This window comes from Mesitornis unicolor, unplaced genomic scaffold (assembly GCF_000695765.1).
Source record: "Mesitornis unicolor isolate BGI_N332 unplaced genomic scaffold, ASM69576v1 scaffold1788, whole genome shotgun sequence".
Classification (NCBI taxonomy): domain Eukaryota; kingdom Metazoa; phylum Chordata; class Aves; order Mesitornithiformes; family Mesitornithidae; genus Mesitornis; species Mesitornis unicolor.
The window spans coordinates 14,905-28,962 of NW_010199564.1; the positions used below are offsets into that span (position 1 = coordinate 14,905).

The 14,058-nt window shown below is 42.7% G+C and overlaps 1 protein-coding gene across 1 annotated transcript in view; it reads right to left on the minus strand.

The window, feature by feature from the left end:
• The window catches only part of PLCXD1 (phosphatidylinositol-specific phospholipase C, X domain containing 1), a 13,479-nt gene extending 2,686 nt beyond the window's left edge, over positions 1-10,793 (minus strand). The window contains exons 1-4 of the mRNA XM_010189468.1: positions 10,658-10,793; positions 7,063-7,199; positions 3,612-3,740; positions 2,296-2,451 (exon numbers count right to left, since the gene is read on the minus strand). Coding sequence (XP_010187770.1) covers positions 2,296-2,451; positions 3,612-3,740; positions 7,063-7,199; positions 10,658-10,769 — 534 coding nt within the window. The 5' untranslated portion in view covers positions 10,770-10,793. The remainder of the gene's footprint in view (positions 1-2,295; positions 2,452-3,611; positions 3,741-7,062; positions 7,200-10,657) is intronic.
• Between the last annotated feature and the right edge of the window lie 3,265 nt (positions 10,794-14,058).

Genomic DNA, 14,058 nt, shown 5'->3' on the forward strand with positions numbered 1-14,058 from the left:
CGTAGATGGCTAACAAGGGATTTTTAAAACCCAGTAATCCAGATCAAAGGAAGACACCTTGAATAGTTTAGGCAATTAAAATTTTTAATGCAATCTAATGTTGTCACACCGTGGTCTGTGCCAGTACTACATGCAGACCCCTACTTGGAGCAATGCAGTTGCTTCATAAACACATTTGACAGTTACTTTTATAGACCAGAGCTGCAGTCGTGAAAGACAGTAGATAACAGATTATCTTAAAATAAGTGAGCAAGCACTTGGTTATTTGATGTTAAATCTGAATTTGCAATTCTGAGAAACACCACAGCTACCTAACCTGCAATGATATCACTTGCAAAAATGGTGAGAACCATTGTGCTGGTCACAAACCCTGTAGAAAATAAGTCTTCCTTCTTGAGGGAAGTACTTGGCTTCACTTTTCTCCAGTGCCCCTACTCCCTTCCCCAGGACACAACTCAGAAACCTTCTTTCTTTAGTCAGATGACATCAAACCATTCATTCATCACCTTCATTCAACAAACTATCAGCAGCATCTTGCCCCTTTTGCAATTTATAACTTTTTTCTTTTTTTTTAAAGAGCTGGCCATGTGTCTGAAAGCAAATTTGACCATCTTCTCCAATACTGCTCTGCTCATCCATGACTGACTTACATGCTCAAGTCATTTGGGGAAACAATAAAACAGTGTCACTCAGGTCTTCAGTTATTCAGCTGAGGCCTGAATATTCAGAATCCCCTAGTTTTGCTGAGAATTGTTCTACTTTAACTTTGCTGCACATAATGCTTTGAAATGGTAATCTTCACAGTTACTGATAGACCAGCTTCAAAGGCTGAATTCGAATCACAAACAGGGTCATCATTATCCTGTATCCCTCACATCTCCAGAGAAAACCCTCTGTTCATGTGCATCTTTGAAATGTTAATTGTTTAACTGCTAAAAGCTCCAATACCTTGTGAAAAAGAGGAAGCTAAAATATCAACTTCTAAAATTTAGCAATCAAAGATTTTCTGATTATTTAATTTAAGGCTTTTCTGAAGGTTTGGGTGACTGAAAGCATATTGGGCTGGCTGGAAGATCAGCTCCAGCTCACATCCAGGAAAGAAAGTCAATGTCACCAGAAATGCATTGTGGGCAGAGATGCTATTAAGAGGAACCTTGAAAGGCTGACGACACGGGCTGACAAAAACCTCATGAAGCTCAGCAAAGGCCAAGTCCTGCATGTAATGGACTATCCCTATGCACCAGGACAGACTGAGGTTAGGTGGGTAGAAAGCTGCTTTGCAGAAAAGGACCTGAAAGTCCTAGTGGGCACCAAGCTGAACATGAGCAATCAATGTGCCCATGTGGCAAAGATCAACTGCAAACTGGTCTGTATTGGTAAAGGCACAGACAGCAGGTCAAGAGAAGGAGCTCTTCCATTCAGCACTTGTGTGACTGCACCTCAAGTACTGTCTCCAGCTGGGGCTTCCCCAGTACAAAAAAAGGTCACTGAGACGCTGGAGTCCAGCAGCATGCAACCAGAGTGGGCAGAGGCTGGAGCATGACACTCAAGAACAGGCCGAGAGAGCTGGGTCTGTTCAGCATGAAGAAGAATATGGACAGGTCTTACTGCTCCAGCAAACACGTAATGGGCAGATGTAGAGAGGACTCCTCAGAGACACATAGCAAAAGGATGAAGTCAGCAGATGCAAGTTACAGCAGAAGAAATTCTGATTAGACAGACAGAAGGAAAACATGTTTGCTGTGAGAGTGGTCAAACACCGGACCAAGCTGCCTAGAAAGGTTGTGGAATCTCCAGCCTTAGAGACATTCAAGGATGGAAGGAACGCAGCCCAACATAACTTTGAAGTTGGTCCTGCTTCGCATGGTTGGGTTGGACCAGATGACTTTATAATTCCTTTATAATTACTGCTGTGAAAAGGCAGAAAACAGATTCTTTAAACACTATACATATAGTATAGACTATATTTATGACATACACTCTCCCCCTTTATTTTTTTTAAAAAAAAAGAAGGAAAAAAACCTCAGGCAGGACAGTGGATGGCAGTTGAGTCTCTCTTACTGTCCCACAACTCAATAAACATGACAGTCAAATTTAACTCCCTCCTCCACACCATGGCATGTTGGTTTGTTTTATCTCCTCAGTTTCATTAGTAAAGACCTATTTTGATGCAGCAAATATTACCTTTCCTAGGTTAAAAATACAGTGAAAGTAGAATATATCTACAAATTTTAAATCAAAGATCTCACTGTAACTTATAATACTTAAATGAGGAAAAAAGGATCTCATACTTACATTTCTGGGACACAGTTTACACTGTAAAATCTCTTTTATATGGGCAATAAGATGACAATGAAGTTTCCTGGTTAATCCATCAAAATTTCTGCAGGCTAAGATAACAACTTCCTGAGGATGAGTTTCCAACCACTTTAACACTTCACACAGAATATCCTACAAGAGAGAGTCACAGCAACTTAGAAAGTCTATTCTACACAGGAGAAAAGACATAAAACCAACAGAGCATTGATGGTGGGGTAGACTTGCAATTGCAATATTGAAAATCAGCAGAGGTTTCTGGAGGATGGCCATGTGACTGACCACAAGGTGGTCCAGAGAGATGCACCCCAGGAAAACCCGCTCTCTGTAGGTCTGTGCTGGTTTGCTCTGGTTGTGATTCTAGCATGCTACGTTTAACAGCTTTGTATTTCAATAATATCCACGAATCTCCTACTGCCTAGAGGCAGCCTAGCAGTAAACCCACCTTCCCAAGCTACTAAAGGACAAATGACGTTATTAGCGGCAACCTCAAAACCAGGGAAAAGCTCTGTGCTTGCTTAAACGTGACAGGACCCATCTTCCCCATTTGTTATGGGCAATGATAACTTCTTGAAGACCACATGTAATTAGCGGGGTGGTCAGGCTACATCTACCAGCTTACATGAGCATGTCAGTCACCACAAAATCTCAAGACAGGAAGGGTTCAGGCTCACAAGCATGAAACTGAAGTTTAGCCAGTGGGTCCACAAATGAAAAGCTGCACTGGCCAGCTGTGCCTGGCTGTGTAGATCCCAGCAAATGCAAAGATGTAAACTACTCCACAGTGACAGAGCACATGCAAAGAGCAACTCTCAGTAGTTTCTTCACAGTAGCTGACAGCAATTTGATCATGGGATCCAGACTGGAGTGTCTCTGTCTTTCAGTGAAATACTTTTTCCTCAAAAAGTGTTTCTGTGATTTTCCTACGCTTTTAGTACCATCTTCTCTTTAATAACTTCTCTCCTTACTGGGGAAACAGGATTGCCCTGGGTAACATCCTCGGACAACGCAAGATAAACCCCAGACACAGCAGGCACTGGGTACAGGGTAGGCAGCAAGCAGCAAGGCACAGCAACTCCATTTTGACCCTGGGAAATTGATTGATGCTTCAGTCTCACTTGCAACTGCTGAAACTAACTTTCAGCCCCACTGATTTTCTCTAGTTTGAAGTCCTTACATTAGGAAAACAAGTAACCTGCTCAGAAAATCTTGGGCCAGCATTTTCAGATTATAATGGCTCTTAAATAAAAGAAACACCACTGTGTTTATAGTCATCCCAAAGGTAAGGCCAATACCTGTACAGTAACAGTTGTGTAAACCATATGCACGAAGTACAAATTCATAGATGGGTCATTAGTCTTGTGGGCAATCCTGAAATCCAGATATCTAACTCCAGCCTCAAGCTGCTCCGTCACAGTCAGTGCCTGAAAGGCGAAACAGAAGACAACAGCCCTTGGAGCTTGGAAGGGATTTGCTTCTTCCATTTAAAAGTTCAAAAGAGGTGTACAAAGTTAGCTCTATGACATTTTTCATGGGTCTTTCATCTTTAAAATGGCACTACATGGCACCAACTTGTAACTTTGAAGTATTTTACTCTCTGACAAGAGGAATCCTGATTTCCCTGTGGCATATACTACAGGCACAGATCAGATCAGTTTCAGACTTCTGCCCTTGTTGTGTTCTGAAAATTAAAGATCTATTAACCTGTGTGTAAATTCACGATCGCTCTTCACAAGACTATTTGTATCAACAAAAACTGCAGGATCAGCACCTTCAAAATGCTGTGTTTATTTTATTACATCAAAGACTTTATCATGGTTGTCTCTGTGGAGCTCACTCATCCTCAACAGAAATAAAAAACAAAAATAGAAAAAAAGTACTGCCTATTGTAGTTTTTCAAGATAAAGTCTCTTAAAAAGTTTTAATTAACCTATAGAAGTCCTACAAAACAGAGGACCTCCTCTATTTCTACTTCCCTCAAACCTCTTCTACTGGATTTAAGGGTTGAATGGAACAGGTGCTAAAGCTGAGTTTCTGGGGCAAAAAGTCCCAAATGATACATCTCATCTATATCAAAGCTCTCTTTGCAAAAAGAAATAGAATCAAATTAATTAAATACAATTAAACATTAATTTGCCTCAGCTCAACCTGCTTGTAGGGACAACACTTTTGGTTTGCAGAAATTATCCACTGCACTGATTTATCATAGCATCATAGAATGTGTTGGGTTGGAAGACACCTTTAAAGGTCATCTGGTCCAAACCCCCCTGCAGTGAACAGGGACATTTTACTTAGATCAGGTTCCTTAGAGCCCCATCAAGCCTGGCCTCAAATGTCTTCAGGGATGGAGCCTCCAACACCTCACTGGACAACCTGCTCCAGCATTTCACCACCCTTACAGTAAAAGAACTTCTTCCTAATCTCTAATCTAAATCTGCCCTGCTCTAGTTTAAAGCCATTGCCCTTCACCCTATTGCTATACACCCATGTAAAAAGTCACTCCCCAGCTTTCTTGTAGGCCCCCTTCAGGTACTGGAAAGCTGCTATAAGGTCTCCTCAGAGACTTCTCTTCTCCAGGCTGAACAACCCCAATGCTCTCAGCCTGTCCTCATAGGAGAGGTGCTCCAGTCCTTGGATCATTTTTGCGTCCCTCGTCTGGACCCGCTCCAATAGCTCCATGTCCTTCTTGTGGTGAGGACTCCAGAGCTGGACATAATACTCCAGGTGAGGTCTCACCAGAGCAGAGTAGAGGGGCACAATCACCTCCTTCGATCTGCTGGCCACACTTCTTGTGATGACTGACTTTTCTGTAAGTCCGAAAGGATTCAACAAATGCTAAATCAATTCAAGGTGTTGCACCTGAATAACCACATGCATAGCTTCAGTGGTGAGACAGAGCTTTGACATGTCAGGATGCTCACTCCACCTAGATTCAACCATCTAAATTTCTGTTCTTAGGACAGGAATTTAACCCTCCCAGGCTATGCCTGAGCTGCAGGACTGGGAAGCAGCCCAGCCCAGCATGCCCTGGGGTGCAGGTTTGTGTGGTGGCTTGGGCCAGCAGCTCCCTCTGGGCCTGCTTGGTCTCTACCAGGGTGGAGCAATTGAATGAGTGTAATCATGCCCAAGTCTCACCTCTGCATGGAGTGCCCTGGAGATGGCAATGTTTATGGCTGTGGGTCATACACAACCTTTGTGGCCAGAAAGAGCACCAGATAAATAACTGCTCTGAACGGCCCTTTGGATTAATTTATTTCTTGAATTCATCAGAATTCAAATTTCTGTTGACTGCATGGGAAAACTAGACAAATTAAACTCCCTAATTAGTCACCTGGATTTGGAAACTGAATTAGATAGTGTAAACATTGCTCCCACCCTAGAGCAAAATTTAAGAGGAAACATTGGGGAGCAATGCTGCTCAGTGCTGCAATCTTACACCAGACATCCAAGGCACAAGTGGAAGTTACACATCTGATGTAAGCCATTGGGCAGGAAATATTTGGACCTCTAGACTGACACCCATAACAGCCAGGCACCACCTCCTAGGCAATGGGCCATCAAGAAACCTGTGAATCCTATCATCAGTAGGGCTCCTTGATCTCTGTTCTGGATACCAATGAGTAGAGTCACTTCTTTGCAAAGATAACTCAAGGACCACAGAGCTAAGGAGGGGCAGGATTTCAGCCATGCCTCTTTCCCATCAGTGACGGTCCACTTCCTGCTCAGCACATTGGGTTCAGACCAGAAAATTACTATAATGATGTGAGGAGCTTGTTTGTCACCAATGGGGTCACTTCACTGGCCAGCAACCCGCAAGTTAGGAACTATCTAAATCTTTCATTGGCTTAGGTTCCAAAGCAAAAATCAGTTCACGGCAAGGAACTGTGCTAAGTGAGTGCCTTTCTATACCAACTCATCGCTGCCACTATATATTCAAAATCTGGTACTGTCCAAGACTCCAGCTTGCCAGGGCTGCTCAACCACAACAAAAGAAGCCCAGGCATAATTACTGCCATTTATCAGTTATTTCATTTAAATTCTCTAATAATGAACTACTCCTTCAGTAAACACAAAAGTGAAAATATTTTTGGTACCTCTTTGATGGGCAATCTTCAAAAATGGAAAAACCTTCAAAAGTTCTAGCCTAAATTGTGATCCCCAATGTCGTCTAACATACAAAGAGATAACTACTAGCTTAATATTTAGGAATTTTAAAAAATTAACTAAAGCTTATGTGAGGTGCCACATCTTCATTCTCTTAATCTTTTTGGAAAAAAAATCCCTTCAACAAGATTTCTGTCTGCTGCTGGGTGAGATGCTTTCACAATATAGATGGAGAAAACAACTTACATCTCACACAACAGCGACAATGAAAATTATGAGTATTACTTTCTGAACAAAGTGCAAGAGAAAAATTTATTTTGATTATAGTAATATTCAATGTTATTTATAACAACAATAAACACGTGAAAAAGAAGATGAGTTTCCAGTACCAAGTGTTCAGTTCTAAGCAGAATCTTTGCCTAGGTATCATCTCTGCCTAACCTGAATGCTTTACTCCCACAAAAGAAGATCTGGTACATACAGTACCCATCTCATACCCCAAGCACATCATCTCATGAAAGCACTGATTTCTGAGCAGTCCACTATTCCTTCATTGTGCACAGGAGGCCACAAGCACTCTTAGATCTGCAGCACAAACTTCAGCTTTGCCCAGGCATGACAAGAAGGCCAGAGGACAGTTACCTGTGTTGTAGACCACTTCATGATAATGGGGTGCACAATGCAGGGCAGACATTTGTTTAAAAACTTCACCACTTTGGATTCATTGCCACTAACAGCAGAGGTTTTATCCAAACAGTAGGTCATAGTGTCGTGACTCCCTGTAGAATACGAAAATAAACATTAAAAATGTACTTTCTTAACTGCTCAAGCACCACAATACATGGTTAGATTGCATGCACACACCTGATACGCCACCCCGTTTCCAAATCATACCCCTAGATTGCCTGACAGCCTCTGTAGTTATGGCAAAAAGGTGGGCTTTTCTACAGAGGCTGCTCACCTGACATTAATAAGCTTATTGTGAAATCCTCATGAAGGGAAGGCATTGAGACCCTTCAGCAAAGCAGTCCCCATCTAAACTACACATCATTGTTGTTTGCCTCAAACCACAGTAAAATGGCCTGTTTCAACTACCATCTTCCACTAAAATAATTATCTTGATGTGAAAATCTACTTTTTTTCAGGGAATAAATAGCTGAAAGCTGAATTCATCTAGAATTTGTCTTGTTTTCAGAGTTGTCCAAATGCAGGATGACATACTCCAAACCCATCATCTCTGCACAGGAAAATATGACTGAAAGCAAAAATTCATCTTCTTACACCTTTGACTGGACCAACTCCTAACTTGGCACTTTAAACATTTACATCTTAAACATCTGGTAAAAAGCCCTTCCTGAACTAAACACTCACATCCCCTACAAAAACAATGCTAAGAGATGGGCACTTGAAGGTTTCAGAGGTGAATCCAAGTCTAAATTTACATGTGATAGATGGACAAGATCAACCTTCTACAGACCTCAAAAATGACCTGACTCTTTCCAGCACAGAGACTTACATAGGGGCAGACTTAAGCATCAAAGTCAAGCACAGACTGCCCAAATATTTGACTTCTTTGAAGTCTCAATAAATCTGACACCTCTCTTGCATCACGTTTAGATGAAACTCTGTTGCAACTCACAGTTTCTTCAGGACAGGAACCCAGTGATTTTGCTAGCTTTTTCTGTTCCAGTATTTTTTCTAATTTTATAAAGCATCAATAAGAGAAGCTAACAACTCAGTGAAGTGACTTGCTGGGATCTTTGCAGAGTACCTGCAAGGAATTTGCATATCATTTTTGGTTTTTTAATTCTTCTGTCAAACAAATTGCTGCTAGGAACTGCCTCCCTCAATGGTCAGTCCTACTGGTGCCAATGGCAACATTTTTAGTAGCCAAAGAAAAAGGACAAGATTGTGTTCGAAATAAAGAAAATTCTTTGAAACTGCCAATAACAGTTTAATGTCTCACTCAATTTTTTTCACCTTTTAAAATTGGGTTTCTATCTATTTTCCTCCTTTAAACAACCAACCAAGCTCATTGCTGATGGAAGATTGATAATGAAGGAAGATTTGATAATGCAATCAAAGAAGTTTATCTTACAAGATGTAAGAGTCAAACCATGTAATACCCATGGACCAAATCCAAGGCTGAGAGAAGTGAACAGGATTCCAATGATGGGTGTTGCATCTACTGATTCCAATCAGCAAATGGACAGTAACCTTTGATTTAGGAGTCATCTTGTGTTGTCAGTGAGTAACAGTAATGAAAGGAAGATGGGTATATTCATGACACAACAAATCTGATTCAAAGATAGTGGCCTAGCACAAAACCAGGTAGCTTTAGAGCTTGAAGCAACAACTTCCTGGCAGCACTGTGCTGAACCTGGTACAAACGCAACACTAGTTACTGGGACTTGCCTCTATCTCCTCGTCACGCTTTCAGAATGCACTCTCACATTTCTTGCATGCCTTGTTGTCTTCCCTATCTGACATAAGCTTCCGTTTCCAAATTTGGCTCCCCCCAGTCATTGCTCCCTCTGAAAACCTGCCAGAGATGTCTTGACCTGGTTGGTCTTGATCTGCTTTTGTTCTGACCTGGACTAGACCAGTTTTGTAGGTCAGCTGGACAGCCACCAAAATCTTCCAAGTTAATAGCCTGTAATGCTCTGTAATGTCCTCTGATGTTTGCTAAAACAGACTTGCCTTAAACTGTTCTTTTTTTCATGCCTGTTCTTCATGCAGGCATATTCACAAGAACAACAAACATTCACAAGAACTACAAGGTCACTGTTATGAGAAGAGCCAAGAAGTCAAAGGCACTCATCAGCAGGTTCTCAGCTTTCTACAGTGTCCAAGAAACATCACTGTGAAAGCTTTTTAGAAACAACATGGTTCCTTTTCAACCACTGAGCATCCTACTGACTTTTTGAAGGATTTTTGCAAGGAGGGGAAACATGAGAGAACATGACCTTTCTTCTGTCATAAGATAGATACTTATTTTCTTCTCCTGATGGTTAAATAAGAAATCTAGATTTCCTTTATAACATCTGTCCTGAGGTCCTCTTACATAGGCTTTATCCTAAACAGAGGTGCACTTGTTTTGAAGTTAACATCAAAATTAAACATTTAACATTTAACATCAGTTAAATTGCATATCGAAGAAGTCACCATGAAATAAGTTTCTGGGTCTTATATTTAATCGAAACTCCACACTCCATTAGTTCACAAAAGGCAGGGAAAAAAATCCACTGCAGTTCTTGGGTCCACCCAAGACTCCGCCCAATGAAGACAAGACTTGATTTTCATACTATCTTTAAATATACTCTTTGCTAAAGTTAACCTACAATCCTGTAGCCTCAATAAAACAATAATCTGTGCTGCTTTCAACCCAAACTACCTGTTGCATCTATAGGTGTGAGAGAAAACATGGGCCAGACTTCTCTTCAGTACCATTTTCATTGTGGAGGCAAAGGAAATCACTCAAGAGCAGACAGCCCTTCACTGCCTCCCCACATACCAGTGAAAACAGGTGCTCCTCTAACTTCTTTGGACAGAATGAGAAAAAGAAATCATTTATTCAAGGCAGCAAAGAGAAGCAATAGTATGTTCAAAGAAAAGCTAATGACACAGGTCTGAACGTAGTACCAACAGGAACACCAGCTGTAGCACAGCTCTGTTCACCCATAATAGGATAAATCCAGATTTCATAAGCAGGGTCATGCAGAAAAGTCACACTCTACATTAATAAAAAATGTAGAGTTAATTATGTTGATAAAAAGTCTCCAGCCTCCTCTTTTCATACCTTTACAGCCTCTTTTAAACAGTACAAATAAACAAATAACAACTTAAAATGTTGTTTTTCTCCTTTTGGAACCATTTTATTATGTAGGAAGTGGCAAGAATGAATTAGGAAAATCTCACCATTGCCCAGAGAAGCAAATGCTCAGGTTACTAACAGTGATCTGACAAGATGATGCACAGGGACTGCAAAAAGTCCCTCTTTCTTTCCTTCCCTCAAAAAATTAAAATTCCTTTCCCCCCTCCCCACAAAGAATCTCCAAACATGCAGACTAAAAGCATTCACATACAAGCACACGTCACACAAAGCCTCCCCCAAGCCCTTCTCCCACACATTGACCCAAATAATAAACATAGCCATCTTCAAATGGGACAAACAGGATGTTCCAGTGCTTAAATGACATGCTAACAAAGCAGCAGAGAACAAAAGTTAATCTTTTACCTGGAAGAGCTAAGTTATAGAGGGGAATATCCCAGAGCTTCTCTGGTAATTGTGACATCCACTGACCATTTTCATGGCACACGTGAATGGAGGTTTGCAAAGGGCCTTCCATTAGTGCCTGCTCCAGGACTTCATAGGGTGTTCTGGGAATAAAAAAAGAGTAAACCATTCCATATACTGTGGTTGAATTAACACCACCACACCTGTGCAGAAGGCATTTATACATTCTATAAAATGTCAACCCTTCTCTGGAGTAGTTGCAGCAAAATGTCAAGAGCTTCTCGGTCACAACATAGGCTGCTTTTGATAAGATTGTCTCCCAGCACAGTGCCAAGGAAGGGTTCCTGCTTCGGGCTTGTAAATGGACCAACTGAAAGGAAAAAGAGAGCCAAGACAAATATGTGCAGCTTTGTTGATATGGAGAAATTACTATTTACATCAGCTATTGCAACATCATGAGGAGTAACCTCCCTCCAGTGTGAAACAACATCTGTTCCCTGACCCTTTGCAGCCCCAGGAACACGACCGACAACAGGGCCAGGACAGGGGCTGGGTCTGCAACCTTCAGGCCCTTGAATACACCTTGAAGCATCAATTCAGCTGCCACAACAATACCTCTACAGAAAGCCTTGACAGAGATGTCAGGACACTGGATTTTCAGATCATTCTGGCTTCTAGGGTCAAAGAGGCAAACTTCCATCTTCTTGTTCCCTGTTTTGAGATGATCTCTTGATGTCTGTTCTTTCAGCCTTACTGAGATCATGACCACAAGTACTTCAGCTTACTGAAAACTACTCTGGAACTGTTCTTCTTGGATTCAAGCCTCTCTGGGATCTTCCATAGAATTTGCAATAGTTATGCAGGAGTGGCAATGGGTGAAACCCAGCTGAGGAATCATGGTCAGCAACAGGGCCTACTAGAATTATCCTCTTCATTTTTCATTTCTCCTGGGTGATGCAGAAAATAAAAATGAGCTCTCCATGCCATTTTTTTTCCTAGGATGTTCCTGAAGTTCAGGTGGTGTTTCTGAGGATGAAAGCCAGCCTTCCTTTTCACTGTTTTCGAGGTCTGAGATATTTTTTCACAGCTATGTAGTGGGACACTTTCTTTAAGACCACGGCACAATGTTTGCCTATATTAATATTAGATCTTTTTAATCCTTTTTCAAAAAAAAGCAATCACTGTGAATGATTCCTTCTTGTCTGCTACAGCAATGGCAGTCAGATAGGTATTCATGCAGGTTTTGTGCTTTGCCAGACTTCCTCACTGGTCCCTTTTGCTGCATCTTGGCACATTCATTCCTGAAATTGCTTCTCCCCAAATTGTTCTTTGGGTTCCTTTTAAGAGGAGGTTGGTTTATCTGGATTTACGAGCAAGCCATGCTATTTATATGAAGAACCTGTGGTTTCCTTAAACATGGTGCAGTATTTTTTGTTTTTTGCAGTAACATAGGGTCATCTGAAAGGCAACTTTCAGAATTACATTCCTAAATTTTAGGTCTGTACCGCGCATAACAGAAACTATCTGCTTTTATATCTGCCCATGCATGTAACATCACTCGTCCAGCCTGCCTTGCTGTGCCTTTGGTCTAGCTTTGAACTGGTCTCTCTGAGGACAGCCACCCCAGTTGAGGTAAGAATGAGACCATATCGTCTGAGGGAAATGCCCAACCACCCCTGGTGCAGTGACACATGCTGCACGTGTCTGGTGTGTAACCTGGGGCTTTCGTCCTGGTGAAGAGCAGCTACTTCAGAGGTTATCCACATGCATGAGGCCATTGCGCAAGCAGGAAAGTGGTTTAAGCCCTCTTTTGCTCCCCTTGTCATTTTATTTTAAAAAGCAGGTATTTGATGTGCCTGATGCAAAGGCCAGTGGAAAAATTCTCATGGATTTATTCGGGGGGGGTGGGGAGGGAAGAGGTGCAGATCTTTTCATCCTGCATAAGCAAATGGTCTCTATATGCCACATCAGGTACTGTTATTCTTGCAATGAGGTTCAGATCTCAGGCAGATCAATGCATCCATCCTCCAGGTCTGCAGTTCTACATGCTGAGCTTCTGCCTCCTGCAGACCCCTTGCTCTGACAATGAAGGTTTGCAGCTAGTCTTGTCCCATTTTGCTGTGTTCTGTGCTTCCTCTGACTGCACACCACTGCTCACCCAGGGCTGCTCTGCTTTAGTCTATGTACCATGCAGCACCAGCAAGGACAGGGGCTGCAGAAGCTTACAACAGCATTGCTATTTAGTAGTTGCAAAACACTAGAAAAAGAAGGGGAAAGTCTTTCTCCTTCACCAGCTTTGAAGCTGGGGCTGTGAGCCATCAACGCTGCAATCTCTGCACGACCAGCTCACTTCACAAGGAGTATCCTGCTGGGCTTGGGGAAAAGCCAACAGAAAGCAGAAACAGCAAGACCAAGCCATGTTGCAGTCCTGCAAATGGAGACATGCTAGAGATTCACATCTTATCCTCCTCCTCTTTTTCTTCCCACTTCCCTTTACAGCACCATGAGTCTGGGGGTGGCTACCACCAACGATGCAGAGCAGAAGCAGCAGCACCACAGCCATCTGCTGATCAAGTCCTGCACAGATGTGACTGGACCAGATTTTGGCCTGATCCTCCGCGCAGTGCAACCTCTAGATGCTCACACCACCACCTCCAAACTCAGCTGCTACCTCATGTTTGGGATGTCGGGTATCCTTTAGGGAAAAATCAAGGCTTGCCTGGAGGAATGAAATTACAACCGTCAGCTACCACCTCTCATTATTAAATCCTAAACTTCACAAAGGAGATGTGTGTCTTCACTCCCCCTTCCAGATGGGCAAGTCCACCCTACACACCTTGTTGCTGTGATTAAATACCCTTGGCGCCCCTCATTCTTGTCAGTTTTCTGTCCTGACCTTGGGCAGGCTGAGTGCAGGCAGCAGTTACATTTTGAGGTCTCTATGGGAGCAGACACAATAAGACAAACACTAAAATACGCAAAAGTGCAAAGCCACTAGAGATCACCATCTTGTAGCCCCGAGATACGGAAGGCATCACTTGGGATCTCCCCTGGGTTGTGCCCAAAGCATGCCCTGCCAGTTCGCAACGCTGGGCGACGGCCAACCACCCGGCAGGGAGACGTAATTAATGAATGCCTGATGATGACATAATTAAAAACGTTTGCCGTGGCCGACCCAGAAGCTAACGAACGCCACGGGATCTACGGGAAACATTTTGACGAGAAACTGCCCGGAACTGTCGCGGCGGGGAGGGAGCTGCCGCCCCGCCAGGCGCAGGGGTGACAGTACCAGATAGGGGGGGCACAGAGCAGCCCCACTCCCTCAGCACTCCGCGCTTCCCAGCGGCTGCGCGACCCGAACCCTCCAGGGAGCTGGATTTCCTGCCCCCTCACCCCCCCCC